The sequence below is a fragment of the Ovis aries genome, chromosome 1 (assembly GCF_016772045.2).
Source record: "Ovis aries strain OAR_USU_Benz2616 breed Rambouillet chromosome 1, ARS-UI_Ramb_v3.0, whole genome shotgun sequence".
NCBI classification, from domain to species: domain Eukaryota; kingdom Metazoa; phylum Chordata; class Mammalia; order Artiodactyla; family Bovidae; genus Ovis; species Ovis aries.
The window spans coordinates 71,596,665-71,615,844 of record NC_056054.1 but is presented as its reverse complement, the minus strand read 5'-3'; the positions used below and the strand labels follow the sequence as shown (position 1 = coordinate 71,615,844).

The 19,180-nt window shown below is 36.4% G+C and overlaps 1 protein-coding gene across 1 annotated transcript in view; it reads right to left on the bottom strand.

Moving 5' to 3' along the window:
• Positions 1 to 265: 265 nt before the first annotated feature.
• Positions 266 to 19,180, bottom strand: part of ABCD3 (ATP binding cassette subfamily D member 3) — a 75,922-nt gene continuing 57,007 nt past the window's right edge. The window contains exons 14-23 of the mRNA XM_012176707.3: positions 17,967 to 18,058; positions 17,817 to 17,880; positions 17,650 to 17,713; positions 12,459 to 12,536; positions 12,289 to 12,354; positions 12,103 to 12,192; positions 11,502 to 11,621; positions 6,177 to 6,281; positions 3,733 to 3,789; positions 266 to 1,736 (exon numbers count right to left, since the gene is read on the bottom strand). Coding sequence (XP_012032097.2) covers positions 1,659 to 1,736; positions 3,733 to 3,789; positions 6,177 to 6,281; positions 11,502 to 11,621; positions 12,103 to 12,192; positions 12,289 to 12,354; positions 12,459 to 12,536; positions 17,650 to 17,713; positions 17,817 to 17,880; positions 17,967 to 18,058 — 814 coding nt within the window. The 3' untranslated portion in view covers positions 266 to 1,658. The remainder of the gene's footprint in view (positions 1,737 to 3,732; positions 3,790 to 6,176; positions 6,282 to 11,501; positions 11,622 to 12,102; positions 12,193 to 12,288; positions 12,355 to 12,458; positions 12,537 to 17,649; positions 17,714 to 17,816; positions 17,881 to 17,966; positions 18,059 to 19,180) is intronic.

The window sequence follows — 19,180 nt, the reverse complement described above, 5'->3', positions numbered from 1 at the left end:
CCCTAGGGCTGATATGATCTTTCAAGATCCCCTGACTATTTGGTAGCATTTGTGAAGTACACCTAAGGTCTTTTCATGACTTTTCTGAAAAGGAATTCATTTCAATAAAACCACATTTGATAAAACTTTTTAAAAATGAGACACTGGGTGCCAAAAAGGCCCTCTGAATTTTTATTTTTGAATTTTTCAAGTCAAGACTGTATGAACTCTGTATGAACTATCTAGGAGTTATATACCAGAATAAAAAGAATGAGCAAAGATTGTATAGGATATCTGATTCTTTTTTAATCTGAACAGAAAATAAGTATACAAGTTTGCTAAACAGAAGTTGTAAAAACTGAATGTCATGTATTATGGAATCAGTACAAGTTTTACTTCGGTAGTTGGTGATTCTTAGAGTTAATTCTGCAAAAAAACCAAAACCAGTTATGCAAAAACAAGAATATAAAAAGCCCCTTTCTGAATCCCAGTTTGATAAACCTGACTTCATATCTAGCTTATTGATAATACTCAAGTGCAGTGCTCCCTGTGCAGATAATACACATAGTCATTAATGGTGGTTTGCTGAGATAAAATTGATTTCTCTTAGGATACAGTTCAATATAATAACCCAAATATAAAAAAGTTATTAAAGATTCACAGAGATAAACCAGTGCCTCAGGAAACATAATTCACCCACGTGCATAATTTTATAACATACTTCTTAAACACACAGTCACGGTCAAAGACAGTGATAACGTCGCATACTCAGTGCTTCACTTCCTGTAGTGCATTCTTCAGGCTCATCTGGAGTTTAACACCATGTAACCACCATGCATCTAATGAATGGGCTTCTAACATACACAAATCCACTTAATTCATTAAAAATTCTAAAAATCTGAGCAGACTTTGAGCTTGACATGTAAGGATTTTGTGTCTTAATATCCCAATCACTGAGAAGACTAGGTGGAAACACAGTAACCCTGCCCTGTAAGCAAGAATGCACATGTACTTTCGTTGCATCATCACAAAGAACCCCCAAGACAACTCAATACTGAAGACTGTGAGGGGCATATTTATTACTTAGGCAAAGAAAATTCAAATGGCTTTCCTGGAGTCCAGGGTACCCCAAGACATATGCAAGGAATGAGGATAACTGTGGCAGCCCAAGAACTCTGCCACGGTGTCAAAAATGCCATTATGCCAAGATGCACATTTTGATAAAACACTGTGATTTGTTTCCCGCTATCATGGGACATAAGAAAATGAAACTCAAGACTCTGGTTAGAACAGGACAAGTGATGACCCCAGCTTTAAATAGGGTTCTTCATTGAAGGAAAACATAGAGCCATAAAAGTCAAAGTAGCTGACTTCAAATGGTTTACATCCCAGGATGAATCAGGTTACACTGATTTAAGCCCAATTTAATTTAGGCAGGTTTTTAACCACAAGAATAAGGACATTCTTAGTACATATTAATAATTAAACCAACATATACACAATTAGCAATATCCTATATAATATTAAATGTTTCAATAACTTGTTCTTGATTATTTGGTACCTAATTTGTTGCTTTGTTTTAAAAAACAAGCTCAACTTCATTTTACAGTGTACTTTGTATTTCTAATTGTATTGTGTAATTATTTCATTGAAGCCGGTACAATACAGTTCTCTGGGTTCTAGGAGCCAAATTCAACTGTATCTTCTGTTATCTGTTTGAATTCATAATTGCCTCTGCCATCCATATGCAGGTAGTACTACAGGAAAGAAGGGAGAAAGAAATCAATAAATGAGAATCTTCTTTCAGTCAGGAATTTATGTAGAGGTTATCATACAAGAAAATGACTGGTAACAAGCATTTTAAGCCACTAAAATTTTCGGAAGTTTATACTCAGAAATGGATACCATTTTCCAAGCAAAGACTAAATGACAAAGTCTGCTCTTTTTAAAAATAGTCACAAAATACCTCTGCTTGTAGTGGATATAGCACTTTCCATTATGAGAACTAAAATACCAGACTTCCTTATTCATTTTAAAGGAACCAAATCTGTAAGCATCCCACAAATTAGAATGCTTCTGTCACTCCACAACCAAGGACCTGGTCAACAGAGGTGCAACTGCACTACGTGCAAGCCCATCAGATAGGACAGCCTCTAAAACATTTACTTTAGCTGGTTTCCCAGATCAGTTCAGATCCTCTAACTTAAGGCTTTTTGTTCATTTGTTGACTTGGCAAAGGAGGAAAAGAGCCCATATAATTCCATCCTACAAAGATGCTTAGGATAGCAGCTACAAAGCCTTCTGTTTGATTTAGTGGTTTTTTTGTTTACTGAAAAGATCTTCTTTTTTCCAGTTTTCTATATTGTTAGTTTAAGCTATTTTGGACTCAACACTGCAGTTCTTTGTGTCACCCCCTCCATCACATGGTCCCTGATCCAATGGTTACTCTGCTACTTGTCTACACCTCCAGGAGAAGAAGAAAGGGGAAAGCCAAGTCCTTTCAGCATCCTATGGTTGTAATGTTTATGAACTTCTATGAAAACACAAAGGCTTGGATATATTTTAAACTGCCTTGATATCCAGTTAGTCTTCCATTCAATTAACAAAAATGGGAAAATTATAATGTGCCATTATAAAGCTATCTTTAAAAGTCAACAGCTATACACAATTTCATTAAAGTTTATTAAGAACTTTCATACAGACTACATCTGATCCTCATGGTAACCTATGAGACAGCTGGGCAAGGATCAGTAACTCTATTATACAGAGGAAACAGTGTCAGAAACAGTGTTGCCTAAACCCAGGTATTCTGACTTCAAATTCCATGGTCTTCATTTAACCATCTATACACTATCATTTGGACCATAATATTCCTGAGACCAAAGACAGTACTCTACACCCCTCATAACACTTACCCCAGTATTTGGCTTTTTTTTTAAAAAGGTGTATTTTATGGGACAAGATAGCCTTACCTCATACCCTTTCTTTCACCTGAAATTCTGTATCATTTAGGAAGGAAAGGAGGAAGGAAAGAAAGAGAGAAAAAAAGAGAAGGAGGGAGGAAGAAAGAAAGAAAAAGAGCGAGAGAAAGCAAGCAGGGAGAAAGAAAGAAAAAAAGGGAAGAAAGAAAAAATGAACTAAGCTGGGTTTATTCTTCAGGGTTGATAATTTTACATTAGGAGAGAGAATGGCACTATGACACTGCTGGAGAACCTGAACTGCTGTAAAACTCACTGTAGTATCTTTGTAAATTAGAGTGACCACTTAATGAATTCTATTTTATTATAGTGTGTGATGATAAACAGCTAACATTATAGTTTCCTCCTTGTAGTCCTGATTTCTACTAAAGCTGTCCCTAAACTTTTTGCCATCTGATCCTTCTTAAGACTCTCTTTCCTTTTGGTTAATAGAGAATGGTAAGAAAAGGGTGTGATCAGATTATGTACATTTTAGTCAGTTCACTATGTAACAGTGATTTATAAAACTGGAGAATCATTAACTGGTTCTCTAATACCTTTCCTATACAACTAGAGACTATCCATGTTAATATATATTATAGCCCTCAAAATTGACAACTACAATAATATTCATAAAAATGCTATTTTATAACAATGAATTAGAATCACCTTTTCCCCTTAAATTATATATCTATAATGGAACACACACCAAGAAATCTGAAGTCATAATCACCTAAATTCACATTTGAAAATAAAACAAACTCTCACTATACCATTCAGTATAAGAAATACAAACCTCATGGTGTTTCCAAAGAGACTTTCTATGTGACACAGTGAAGAGGGTAATGCCAACCTAATACAAGGAAAATGATTTAGGTTTACATCAATAACACAGAGTTACAAATTAAATTAGTTTATATAATTTAAGCTGTTAAGATGACTGGCTTCAGTAGCTATAGTTAAAAATCAACTGACACCAAATGTTTAAAGTAACACAAAGCATAGGCCTTCAACTACATAATAAAAACTAACAAGTATCAATAGAGTCTAAGAAAGAAAAAAAACTAAACTAACAGTTACTAGCTTAATTAAGTGTATTATTTTGTTTCGGGCACAAAATATATATCCTAGCATATTTTCTATTTTATTGTGAAAAATATATGAAAAGAGCATAAAGATGGTAAAAATAGCAAAAGGTCAAAATCAGGAAAATTAAATCAATATAGTATTGCCTACAATAAATCTGTTTTTCAAATACAGTGTAATCTTTACTAGAACTCCTTATTTTGGAACATGTCGTAGAATTCAGATTTTGGAAAAGCAGCATTTACCACTCCCAGAGGGTTCTGCGGTAGAATTCTGAAGTTAACATATCAATGTTTCTGCAGCAACACATATGGACATGGACATTCGGTAAGATAAATATCAATAAAAGGGCTTAAAAATCTAGTTAGTTCAGGCCAGCTCTGGCTACCCAGTAAGCTTGCCACAAAACAATGAAAAACCTTTTTCAGTTTTAAAAGCTTACTGGATTTTAGACTGTGAATTAGGGTTTATGGACCATTCTTCAGATTTTCAAAACAACATCAAGAGATGTAGCTAGTTGCTCTGATCAGTGACTCTCAACCAGGGAGAAGAGGCAGGATATTTCGCCCCGTAGGGGACACATTTCAAGGTCTTCTGATTGTCAAAACTAACAGTGCTAGAGACATCTAATGAGTTGAGATAAAAAATGTTGCCAAACATCCCACAAAGCAGAGGACAGCCTCCCACAACTAAGAATAATCCACCCAAAACGTCAATAGCACTGAGACCAAGCAACACTGCTCTAGGATCACGGTTTCTCAACATGGGTCTCTCGAGGCTGAGAAACAGGCTAGGGTAACCAGGACATCTCTACCATGAGTTCCAAATCTTATTTTCATTTTGAGAATTGAAAAGAATTTGGGTAAGTATATTCTTCTTATCACTTCTATCATGAAATTTAAGTACCTAGGTTTCTGTATACACTTCTGCTGGTACATGTGATGACTTAAACTGGTATCATTTAAAACTTTTAATGTGTAATAAGTTCGGGTGCCAAAGGAAAGGTTATCAGACAGGTCAGAAACTGCATGACAAGTATACTGGCAGTTATTAATAAAACATATATTTCAATGGTGCAACACAGATGTGATTTTTGAAAGCTTACTTCAGATATTATTTCTCTTATAATTCTAAAATAATTAGATCAGATCTCAGCTGAATGAAGGCATTCTTTATCTCAGAATTATTTAAGTCAAAATATATAAGCAAAATTCAAAACAAGATCTGGACCTCTTCATATTATATTTGGACCTCACATTAAATCCAAACCAGTAGTTTAGTTTCAGCAAAATAGTATCAAATGTCTTTCTAATGCTGCATTTTGAAACTGTTTAAAATTTCTTCTGTACTTAATTTGTAAGTTTGTACTGGTTCTGTAGCTGTAAAGGAGTTTTAAGTTCATACCTCATTTCACGTTTATCCATTTTCAAGTGCCATTTAAGTAATACAGTTTATCAACGGGGGGCCCCACAGGAATTTTTTTCTTTTAAATGGAATCTATACACAGGAGAATTGTATATTTTATGTGGACTTGCAGCCTACAGCTAGATATGAGAGGAAATTGCATGGAGCGTCTAAGTCACTAATCAAATAGAGACTACGTTGTTTTATGTATAAGAGAATTCCACAAACACCTCTTAATACCTTCCAATCTGAAAATCCTATAGACAAATGGATTAAAAAAAAAAAAAAAGACTACTATACTAAAAGAAGCCTTAGTAAAATATTGACCAGGCCAGACAAAAAAAATAGATACATTAAAAGTTGCCAAATAATTAGCCAATTTTTTTAATTAAAAATTTTTTTAAATTTTCTTTATTAAAAAAAAACAAACGATATTTAGGTAAAGCTAATGGAACAAATTAAGAAAATATCAGTTTATTAACACTGAGGATAGGGAATGAGATAAAAGGGGAAAAATTTTAATATTTATTTTATATCTAACACATGGCTAGAAAGAATTATATACAGAACTCACTGACAATTTTCTCTTTTAGTCGTATCTATTTATCAGTTTAAAATCTTTATGAAGGCAAGATACCTTCCTTTGATAGCAATTTTGTCACTTCATAACTTGGAATCTTCTCTTTGGATAGATGTTTGGCTGGACACAGAGTAAACTGGGAGCAGGGACTGAGAATCTATCACACTTACCTTTCGACAATGACTGTAAATGTAGTCTTCCACATCCACACTAACGGCACTTGTACATTCATCCAAAATAGCAAACTGGGGCTTATGATAAAATAATCTTGCCATCTGAAGCATGAAAGGAAATACTCTGTATAATCAAACATCACACTACTGAATAAAATTAGTAAGCTAAAACAGATTTACTTTAAATTAAATATACATTTATATTCTTATAAACAAAGAAGGAAATATATTCTAACTCAAAAAATTTACTTCTCAGAAACAAAAACAACATAAAGAAACTTGATTGCTTTCATTGTCTTCCTAAGCAAAGGGAAAAATGTAACACATGGGAAATACTGTTAAGAGTAAAGCAAAAGCTCTTGACTGATATGAGATGAAGTCGAGTTTTAAATCAATATTAAAAAATTCTCTAAACAAGATTAGAGGATACACATTTTAATGAACTCTTAGAATTCAGACTATAGATAACTCAATGCAAAAACTGACTATTTTTAAACAGTCTGTTGCTTAAGTAATGCCAACTAATATTAAGTTGCGAATGTATATTCCTACCAATAATGTCTGAGTGCACATGTTGTATATATCCCTGTGGTCAATATTGGGCATGTTCATTTTTAAAAATCTATGTAAATTTTATAAGTGAAAATTAACATCAAGACTGTTACAGCTTAACATTTCTTTGATTAGCAGGAATGAACATGTTCCTGTTTATTTTCCATATGTATTTTATTTTCCAGGAATTATTTATCCTGACCCTTTGTCTAACAAATATTCCAAATTGTCATTTGCCTCCTAACACCAATCTCGATGATATAAAGTGGGCACTTTCTATCCTTGCCCAATTTATCTTCTCTGCAACACTGAACTCAGGTGACCACTCCCTCCTTGAGAAAGTGAGAGTGAGACCATGGCGTTTCAAGTATCTTAAGCTGTTTTCTCAAGTTTCTTTTCCAGTGTTTTCTCTTTCGCTGGACCATTAAATGTTGGGGTCCCTGAGGGTTAACTTCTAGGCCCTCTTCTGCTTTTCCTGTTTTGTTTCTCTGAGTGATCTTTTCACGTCTCATGATTTCAAATATTATTTACATTTGTAAACTCCCCCAAATATCTCTCCCACCCATACTTCTGTTCTAATTTCCAGGTTGATACATAAAAATTCCTATTTAATCTTTCTATTTGGAATCTTACAGGACTCACAGACTTTAAACATCTAAAACTCAACGGATTTCCTAGATTTCCCCCTTAAAGCCATTCATCTGTTTCCTCCACCCCATACTGAACACTTCAGAGCAGCTGCTCAAACTAGAAAGCTGTGAGTCCTCCCTGGTCTTCTCCTCCCCTACCCTCATCTTTAGTCCAAGTCAGCCCTGTGACGTCTACTCACTTTCCCCCAGCTTACAATCATGCCCGCAGCCCAGAGCACAATCTTCTCCTGCCTGGATAACCACAAATAGCTTCCTGCTTCCTCCTTTGTGCCTCTTTAATTCTCCATGTAATCAGAGAGGATCTTCCAGAAATGTGAGAATTTCATTCTTCTACTTAAAACCCTTCAATGACTTCCCATTTTGCTTAGAATAAAATCCAAACTCCTTACCATGAGCTACAAGATGCTGCACAACCTTATTCCTACTCACTCTCTAACCTCAACACTCCAGCACCATCACCTCCTCTCAACAACCAGGAGACAAGGTGTCATAGGCCTTAGAGGCTTAGTACGTGTCACCTTCCTCATGTCTCAAACGCCTCACTCTGTTCCCTGCATCATTCAAATTTCTGCTTAACGTCACCTTCTCAGACAAACCTACCTGATCCCTCCCAACCCAAGGGGGTCCCTTTTGTAACATCTCTGTAGCTCTTAACACAGCATAAACTACATTGTCTGTTTCTTTGTCTGTCCCTTAGGCTGTAATACTCACAAAAACCAAGACACCATTTTAATCACTCCTGCATACCTAATGCCTGTATAGCATAGCAGACATTCAAATATTTGATCAATGAATAACCACAACAGCTTTCTTGGAGTTTACATTTTATTTATAAAGGGTGAGGAAGGGGAAACAGCAAGGACAGACTATCAAGAAGTTCAGCTGTACAGAGAATGAAAGGTATAGACAACCTGGGAACTTTGGTTAACGGAGAGTTTGGTTTCTAGATCACAGAGACCTGAAAATATCTTTCTGAAAGAAGACTGCTGCTGCTACTGCTAAGTCACCTCAGTCATGTCCAACTCTGTGCGACCCCATAGACGGCAGCCCACCAGGCTCCCCCTTCCTGGGATTCTCCAGGCAAGAACACTGGAGTGGGTTGCCATTTCCTTCTCCAGTGCATGAAAGTAAAAAGTGAAAGTGAAGTTGTTCAGTCGTGTCCGACTCGCAGCGACCCCAGGGACTGCAGCCTACCAGGCTTCTCCGTCCATGGGATTTTCCAGGCAAGAGTACTGGAGTGGGGTGCCACTGCCTTCTCTGGAAAGAGGACTAGAAGAAATTAAACATGGGGGGTGGTGGGGGTGGTGTGTGTGTGTGTGTGTGTGTGTGTGTCTGTGTGTGTGTCTGTGTGTGTGTCTGTGTCTGTGTGTGTGTGTGTGTGTGTGTGTATCTCAGGGTGTTGCAGAACTGAAGGAAAGGGATGTGATCAAGTTGGAGGAGGGGAGGGTCCAAAAACACAGATGGAAACTGTTAGCCTAATTAGGCTTTCTCAAGAGGAAAGATGATATATCCTCCACAAACAGAGGAAACAGGAGTTCAGGACAGCCCAGTGCAAGGTTATTAAGAGGAGCGGTTATTTGAAAGCATTCAAATGCCCCTCCTCTGTGTTCCCAAGGAATGCTTTGCATTCCTTTGCCTCCACACTGACCACACCATACGGAAATTTTCTCATCATGTGTCTTTCTCTCTCCTACTATGTGGTTAGCCACTTGGTACTGCAATGCAAGGAGATTTTGAAGACTATGAACATTGCAGTCATACTGCTGCCTGAGCTTGACAAGCCAGCCACAGCCTTCTACCAGCTTTAGCATTTACTAGATATCTTTGCCTGGCAAGCCACTTGACTGTTCTACAGTTCTGTTCCCTCTGTGGAATGGGATTCTCATAGCTCTCATCTCACAGGACTGCTGAGAGAATGAAGTGAGATAACCTGTGTAAAGTGCTTGGCGTGCTGCCTATCACCTATGGAGCACTCAATAAAAATTAGCTGTCATTTAACTGAAATAACAGCTTCTCTTTTTTCTTTAAGGAATAGGAGGTGCGTTATTCTGCTGAGGGTGGTGGGGTAATAATGGGGTAGAAGGCCTGAAACTGGTAGTTTTCATATGATTATCATGAAAAATGAGACAGAGGGACAAAAATCAGGAACGTGACTGCCAAGACATGCTGTGAGTGCCTGAAAGACTGGAAACCATGGGAGTGCGGTGGCAGCAATCCATCTTTCTCTGACTTTTTTTCCAGCGGTGCTCAGAAGCCCATGTACAGAAACGCCAAGGCAAACAGCTGCTCTTGGGGTCAGGATTCAAATAATATGAGAAAACAAAAAGTGAGAAAGGAAGTTAAGGGGAAGAGATCACTTGCTCATCTAAGAAATATCTCCTCTGTACCTCCTATGTGCCAGGGCCTGGATTAGTAAGTCTGTGCTGGATAGGAAAGAAGGCAGAGTCAAAAGGGACCTGATCAATTGGAGAAAAGGAACGGGTCAATATTAGAGAGATCTCAGTGACTCTGAGGGACGGGAACAACTGCCAATAAGGTGAAAGACATAATTACAAAACGGACTTAAAAAAAACACTCAGAATCTTATGACGGTGGAATCTCTGGTAACAGGCTTTGGGCCTTTCTTCACACTTTTGTAAATATTTCAACTTTTCCATCATATATACTTTTTCATTAAAATATATATATATATATATATATCACTAAAGAGGAAGAGGAAGGAATAGTGGAGCAGACGGACTTCCCTGGTGTTCCAGTGGCTAAGACTTCACGTTCCCAAATGCAGGGGGCTCAGGTTCTATCCCTGAGCAGGGAACTAGACCCCCAGACAACACAACTAAGAGTTAGCATGCAGCAACTTAAAAAAAAGATCTTTCATGCTGTGACTAAAGGTTCTGTTTGCTGCAACTCAGACCTCATGTAGCCAAATAAATATTAAAGAAAGAATAGTGGAGCAGAAAAGATGACTATGAGTCAAAGAAATAAAGCAGGCCAATCTATAATATTATCTGGAGCAACCCTGGCTGATGGTGCTGGACCCAAATGAGTGTAATGAAGGAAAAAAACATGTCACCCAATCACTCAATATAATGCCCAATCACTTCAAATAATCACTCCTCCAGCCCAATATCCACTTTGAGAATGGCTGATGTATCTCTTCTGTTTATGACTTATTCATCACTCTAGATTAATTTCACCTTATAGCACTAGCCAAATGAATCACAATATTAGGTTGATACTAAGTTCATAAAGAATGGGTATGAATTGGGGGAAAACAGCATGCAAAACGTGTTCCTCAGAGTGGGAGGCAACCCTGAGGCTGGGCATAACCTGAAGACAGAGAAGAAGCAATTCAGCAATACGCCAACTCTCTTGCTATGTTTCCTTGGCTGCGGTTTTCTCTAATTTACACAAAGTCTATACTCTCTCCCTCCAAAATTCCTCCGGATCTACTCAAGTTATGGTTACTAGTTAGAAAATGACTCTTTAAACGCTATCCCTCTTGACAGAGTACTCCACAAATCACTCTTAACATGCTGGTTTTATAGCCATGTTGGATTGGGGTAAATTTAGTCAATTACAGAAAAACTAAAACAATTCCTTTCAAATGTTTCTTTATATTAGGAGATTTTTGAAATTCTAAATAACTTTAAGCAGTAAATATTGAGCTCTGAAACAAGAATACATATAATGATAGAGGGAAAGGGCAAGAACAGAACAAAGAATAAAAATTAACATCTCTAACACCTTCAGCTACTTTAGAGAGAACAGCCTGAGTAAGACAGAGAGATGTCTACAGGGGAAAAACTACTAAAAGGGATCTCACAACCCAACCAGAACCAATGTGCTACAAAGTTCCCCTAACTTTTAGAAAAACAGATTAATGGTATATAATTGGATCTGCATCTTTTCCTTTCAAGGGAATATTTATGAATTTTTCAGAATTCTAAATTTACATGCAAATTATTCTTTTATTATCATATAAACAACTATACTATAATCATTGATAAATAAAAAGATTAATAAAACTGTATGCCTTGATTACCAAAATACTGGATTCTAAGAGTGGACTTCATGCAACCAGCTGCATTGCTGTGCAGTGTCTTCAGAGCACACTTACCGCCATTCTTTGCTTCTCTCCACCACTTAGCACATCCATCCAGTCCTGAACACTGTCCCAGCCACCTTCACGTTCAAGGATATGACTCAACTGGACATTATCTAAGTACTCCTTCAGCACCTTTCAGCAAAATGATTAAAGATGAAACTGTATTTAATATAAACCAACATTATCTGTCTTGCTTTATTTTTGAAACTACAATTGCTATAATTCTATTGCTAATGTCACTAAAAAAAGGTACATTTCACCAAAGAATGTGAAAGGTACACCAAAAACTCTTTTACTGCCTATTTATAGTAATTTTGACAAAATAAATCTAGCAGCTTAAAAAGAATAACATTATTGTGCACAATTAAGGGATGAGGACAATGAGGAAACAAATAATAGTGTAAAGATGACATTAAACATTCAACAGTCATATTTAAGCAAAATGGTTAACATCTTACCACAACCTGAAAAGTTATAATTAATGATAAGGTTTTAGAAGTTCTTTACAAAAGGTTAGGATTAACCTCCTGGCATCTAAAATACTTAATTGATTAAGATAAAGACTCTGAAATGGGGTGTTTTCAGTAAGTCTAGTATATAAACACTTCCTTACGAGGTCAGAAATCCCCTTCTTTTTCTGATCTTCCTTTCCATCTGGATATATCACTTGGTCTCGAAGTGTTCCAAGGGTCATATAAGGTCTCTGATAGTAAAAGAGCAAAAATCATTAGAAGCAAATTTATTAAAAACAAAAGAGCTTTAAACCAAAGATTATAAAATAGCTCAAGCAAGGTCTTACCTGAGGAACATAAAATAACTTTCCTCTCTCAGGTTTAGTTAGACGTCCTCCAAAAAGAGGCCATAACTATAAAGGCACAGGAGGAAGAGGAACAGTTGTAAACTTCACAATGTGGTACAGATGACACGGCAAGGTAAGGCTGCAAAACCCTAAGGCCAGCTTTTACTTACTTCACCAAGAACACGGAAAAGTGAACTCTTTCCACAGCCGTTTGGACCACAGATTAGAACGTTGGCCCCAGATCGAACCTGAAAAAAAATCAGTCTATGAATTAATTACATAGAATATACACACAATGAACATTTCCTCAGAGTCAAATAGGTTAATGATAAGCTTTCCGCTTTGTCTACAGACGTGACATTAGATAGAGGCAGTGGACGGTATGGATGAAGAGGCCTTTTGTTTACTTTCCATTTTTACTCAGTCACTTCTTTTCCTCATTAAAAACCACTATTGATTGATATCAACTTAAATCTCAATCAGAATACAAAGAGCTAAAGCTTAAATTCTTGAAAACAGCAATTATGTATATATACAATCTATTTTTTTTAATGCAGTTGTTCTATATATACCACTCTATAACTTGTTATTATTTAACAATATATCACAGATGTTCTTTTAGGTCAGTATATTCAGATTCTCCCCATTCTTTTCTCAATGCCTGCACTGTATTCCATAGTAAGGATGCATCAAATTTTATCTAAATACTCTCCTTTTGTTAATTATTTAGGTCATCTGCATTTTGTTTGCTTTTTAATAATACTGCAATGAAACTCCAAGTCAGCAAGCAAATTGATAACACTAGTGAGAACTATTTCTATAGATCAGATTCTTAGAAATTATAAGTTGCATCAAAGTATATGTATATTATAAATATTTATAAGTTCACCAAACTGTTCTGCAAGAATGTAAAGATGGAAGTTAAATGCAAAAATGTCAAGAGGGATTGAGTTCTAAGGTAATATAATGTGAGTTAATCAAACCTGTGATGAATCAAAAACCCTGGATCATAATTCTAGCCTTCAATAGCAATGCAGCACAGCAGGAAACACATCAGAGAGAGACGAATTACCCTAGCTGTGGAACCTGTCTTTTTAAAAACTGTTGAGTCTTAGGTTCCTATTACTTAACTCAATGAATATGTATTGAATACTACGTGTCAGGCTCTGTTCTAAGGCAATACAGATACATTAGTGAGTAAAAGAGACCAAAAAAAAAACCCCCCAAACAACAACAACACACCAAAATCCTTACCCTTACCAGTATGCATTCTAGTGGGAGACACAGGCAATGAGGAACATGCATAATAAATAAGTAAATTAAACAATACGTTAGAAAATAAGTACAATGGGGAAAAAAATAGATCAAGGTAAAAAAAAAAAAAAACCAACTAGGGGTTGGGGGGTGCTGCATTTTCAAGCTGGTCAGGCCAGGCCTCACTGAACATGACAACTGGGCACAACTTTTGAAAGAAGTAAACTAGAAGTTTATCTGGAGGAAGATCATTATAGTTTCCACCCACAAAGAGGAGCTACAAAAGCTGAGCAGGAATGCACCTGTCCTGTTCAAAAATCAGAGAGGTTTTTTAAAAGAAGTAAGAGCTAAAGAAGTAAGAGCCGGAGAGAACGGGAGAACTGAGCTCAGAGGGGAGACGGGGTGGCAGGGCAGTAGCGGGCAAATCCTACAGGGTGCTGTAAGCCACTGAAGGAGCTTCTCCTGATGCAATACACCCAGCCACATGCATTAGTCACACCACTCAAAAAGTGGAAGCAACAAAGCGTGGCATATACAGACAATGGAATATTACCATTCAGCCTTAAAAGGAATGAGATTCTGTATGTGCCACATGAATGAACCTGAAGACATGATGTTATGCAAAAGATGCCAGACACAAAAGGACAAATATGATGACTCCACTCACACGAGGTCCTCAGAATAGGCAAATTCATTGAGACACAAAGTAGAACAGAGGTTACGCGGGACTGAGGGGTGGGGAGAAAAAGGAGCTATTGTTTAATGGGTGGTTTCTGTTTGCTGCGAAGACAGTGGTGATGGCTGGACCATACACTAAATGTACTTACTGCCACTTAACTGTATACTTAAAAATAGTCAAAATGGTAAATTTTATGTTGTGTGCATTTTACCACAGTTGATCTCTAACAAAATGCCACAACTTATGCATATCAATATTAGAGAAGGAGCTATTGTGAATTACTTTTCCAAATGAGGAGCGGTCTCTTTTTCTGAGAAACTAGAGAGTCATTTTGATGGACTTCTAAATACATACTTCTTGCTTCTATATAATTGAAAATAGTGAATATTCCTAATAATACATTATATATAATAACTGTATTATAATAGGGTGCCTTGAGGAGTGCCTTAAGTTCAGAGAACTATTAAATAAATGGATCCCTATCACTCTGATTTATCTAGATAATGTTAGCCATAAGTATTTTTTCCTGCACCTAACTACTTATTGTGGTTTTCACTGCCATCCTATAGCTCTCCACATTATTTGGCGCAACATGCCAGGAAACCTAGAAACCAAGTTTGTAATGATATGTATAAATAATAGCTAGAGTTACTAAAATCCTTAGATACTCTTATGCATATATGTCTTAAGACTCAGCATGAACTTTTCTTTACTCCACGGTAATAATGTTGGACAAAACTTCCAATTATGCCATCAGCCATGGTAAGCCAGTGATAATTTTTCCAAATTAAAGAGTTATAGGACCGTATTTCCCCGCCCCCGCCCCGGATTGAATTACGACTTAAAGCCAAGGATAAACTTTCACTGAAAATCAAGTTCTTAAGAACACTCTATTACTGAAGATCCTGGATTGCTTTACTAGGGCAACGAATGCTTTGAACTACATATTTTTCTTTATTTTCCAGCAAGCCAGATGGGGAGAAAACAATCAGATGCTAAAAAAAAAAAAAAAAAAAGATGTTTGTTGAATTTTGTAAAAATTACGTTAAACAAATGTTGGGAAAGACAAAATAAATGAGAAAAAGGCAAATCTAACAAAATATCTTAAGTCAGAAACAGACAGAAGAAAAGCTTTTAACAGTGGACCAAAAGGACAGATGCCAAACAAAGCTCCCAGTGGAGAAGAACACAATACGAGAATCATAGAACAGGCCAGAGTGGTATAGAATGCGATCACAGAGTTAAAAAAACTTACACAAACAGGACTGTAAAGTAAGACTCTCCAAAATGAAACCAAAATAAAAGCGAAAAAGTAAGGGCCTCTCCGAGGCTAAAAAAGTGAAGTTACCAGGACTGGCCAGAAGTATACTAAAATTCAAATATAAAGGTTTTAAAGGGAAGGGCTTTGGACCAGAATGAAAAGGACAGCAGTAGTGTGGTCGCCTTATGACAAAGTGAGCAGACCAGAACCATGATCTACTTTCTCCTGCATCTGTACACACAGATCCCAGATCTCTCCTCACCAGGCACAAGACATGTCTGCATCTGTGCTGCTGGTGTACTCTGTGCTGCATAAAGACAGAAGTAAGGCAAAGCAGGAGAAAGGGCCCAGAGGACTCATGGAGAAAACCTCATGGCTCTTTCTATGCCTGGGTGATAACAATAAAGGGGCTACTGGAAATCTATCAAAGACGGGGTTTTGAGCTCTGTTTATTCCTGCTACCAAGCCCTGTCGGTGGCCACGTACTCTGTCAACGGAGCCTACTTGACTGTAGCACCCAGGGCTAAATGAAAAACACACTTCTGTAATACTTGTACCATTAAACATTTATCAACCATATTCACATTTTTGGTACTTCCCTTTGTGTTTCCTGGCTTTAAAACAAGCATGACAATATATAATATTCAATACTGAGTAAGTCTCAAGTACTTTACAAAACTAACACTTTACAGTTTTATAGTTTTTTAAAAAGAAAGTGGAGATGTACATAATAAATATACACGCTTAAAGTAGAAAAACTGAAGACTTACCTAATAACACTTTGAAAATAATAACTCTACTTCTATTTTACAAGCTATCAGACAACATTCTTCAATGCAAGCAATTGGAAATAATCTCTATATACAACACAAATTACAGAGGGCCATGAACATAGAGAATGTGGAGAAGAATTCTGGAGTTGTGCTTTCCAATACGATAGCCACTAGTCACATGTGGCTATTTAAGGGCAAATTTATTAAAATTAAGAAAAATTTAAAATTCAGTTCCTCAACTGTACTAGCCACATTTCAAGAGTGCAACAGCCACATGTGGCTACTATACTGGACAATGCAGATACAGACCATTTCCACATCTCAGAAAGTTCTATTGGATAGTGTTATTCCAGAGTAATGCTATCTGGAACTAGGGAGACGGCACATGCAATAGACATTGACTACTATCTTCAAGATTTTCAGATGTGAACTATATTCATAAAGTCACAATAGATAAAACAAAATAATAACCCCTGGGTCTGTGAGAATCGTATAAAATCATACAATAATTCCCATGGTTTCCTTTTGCTTTTTAATTTGGCCTGCTCTTTTGGTTAATAGACTTGTGAATCAGCATCACAGTTCACTTGGCTCGAGCTGCCTTGTGTCTCGGGTGAAGGGCAATCTGCAGTGCTACTGTGCTGGTCTCACATGGTTTTCATCAGTAATATAGAAAACTATATTTTGTTTTTATAGGTATAGATCTTCCTGTACCATCAAAACAATACCAATTCATAAATTATTTTAATTTAAAGAGACTAATGGTATATATGCAAGGTTAAATATTCATCTTACAGTGAAGATTCCGATTATCTATATCTTCTATGGCTTTTTTGAAAGGGACTTTATTTGCAAAAAGGTTTTTTGATAGCAGTATTTGAAACTTTAAAGTCCTGTCAAATAAAAATAGATTTCTGTTTCAAAGACTTTTTACTTTTTATTCCAATTATACTGAGATCTCACTGACGTGCAGTACTGTTTAAGGTATACAGCACAGTGATTTGATGCCCATTCACCATGAAATGATTATCATAGTAAGTTCAGTGAACATCTCATACGGATGCCAGATTAAAGAAACAGAAAAAAAAAGTATGTGTGTGATGAGAACTCTTAGGTTTTCTGCTCTTAACAACTTTCACATACAACATCCAGTATTGTTTTTATATTTATCATGTTGTATATTACATCCCTAGTACTGATTTATCCTGTAACTGGAAATTTAAAATACCTTACTCCAACGCAGTCCTCCTTTACAAAGGCTTACTTTTCAAAGCAATTTTGTGGATTCAGAGACTAAGTGAAGCCTTAAAATTCTTTTAAACATTCAGACAACAGTTTCTCAATTCACGTTTTGAAGATGATTTAAGCTTTTATACAACCATGTAAAAACTTACTTCAAAATTAAGGTCTCGAATCAAGATATCTCCATTTGGCGTTGCTAAAGGAACATGATCAAATCTATAGAGGAAATTAATAAAAAGAGAATAGTTTGACATTAAACACTAAGTAGATGTAGCTGAAAGAGAAAGGCTACTGTGTAGTTTAACAAATCTGTACATACTTTATAATGTTATCTGTATTGATGATTTCTCCAATTCCAGGTATCAAGGGAATATCTTGTGCTCCTTCAACACATTAAATGGAAAAATAAGTATTAAAGCATCAAGTCATGTCAGCAAAAACGTATGTGACTGAGTGCCTTCATATTTACCCTTTTCCTGTTGTGAGACCATAGTGCGTTCATATTTGCCCTGATTTAAATCCTTTAGTACTTGCATTAATTCTGTAATCCGAGCAGTAAAGCTGGAATTAAAAAAAGAAAAAGAAACGAAGAAAGCCATAAGCAAAACTCCAAAGGCTATCATATCTTTTATTTTTTATTATTTACTTGAATATAATTGACATGTAACATCAAGTTCTTTTATTTTATTTTATACAAACCTGACTTAAGTTTCTAAACTTATTATGTAGTTTCAATGAAATCACTTAAAAGAATTCTCACCAACATTAATGATATTATACAAGTATTAGTGATACTATACACATTTTACTATTATGGTTTAGTAGGAGAGCAGGAAGATGGGGCTAAGAAAAGAGGTCTCATAGGATCCCACCGCAACAGATACTGACTTTATTAATAGGCAAGTCAAGAAGGTTGTCTGCCACTAGAACTTTAAGGAATTTTCCAGTAAATACTAAAAAAGGACACACGCTAGTGGCATTTCTTAGGTCGATGAAGCATGAAGCCTGAGTCCCTGCTGGGAGGGCTACACAGCCTTGGATAAAGCTGGCCTTTCTCTCTGAGGACATCATTTATTCTAAGTATGCCATATGCACACTACTTTCCTGCAAACAGGGAAGAATTGGGGAGATCCTTCTCCTTCTTCCTCTGAAGAGGGGGAAAGATGAAGTGTTCTTAATATTAGAGAGAAATCACTGTGGTGATGATAAGAGAGAAATCAAAACTACTGACAAGAAGTTGAAAAGTATGAATGGCATGATGGTCGAGGAGAAAGCATTCTAACCAGAGAAGCAAACAGAATTGTTCTGTGAATAACAAGCAGAAACTTCCTAAAGGAATGGAAGCATTCTCTATGCCAGGAAATGTAAAGGCCTGAGGAAGTTATTAACAAGTTGGAAGAAAGTCAGCATTCTCAAGAAAGACTCCTCACAGGAGTTACAGCCTCTTCTATCTTGTCATAAAGGCCTTAACTGCTAAAGGAGTAGAGAAGAAGGGATATGCAAATTAATCACAGGCCTGGAAAAGAGCCAAAGTCATTCAACTTCTTCAGATAACCTGAAACTTAAGGCTTTTTTTTTACATTATGTGTTGTCTTAAATACCATACCAAGCCCTTTATACTAGACTTTGAAATTTTGAAATATTTAATCCATTTGATGGTCTAAGAATAATTTTACCAGACAC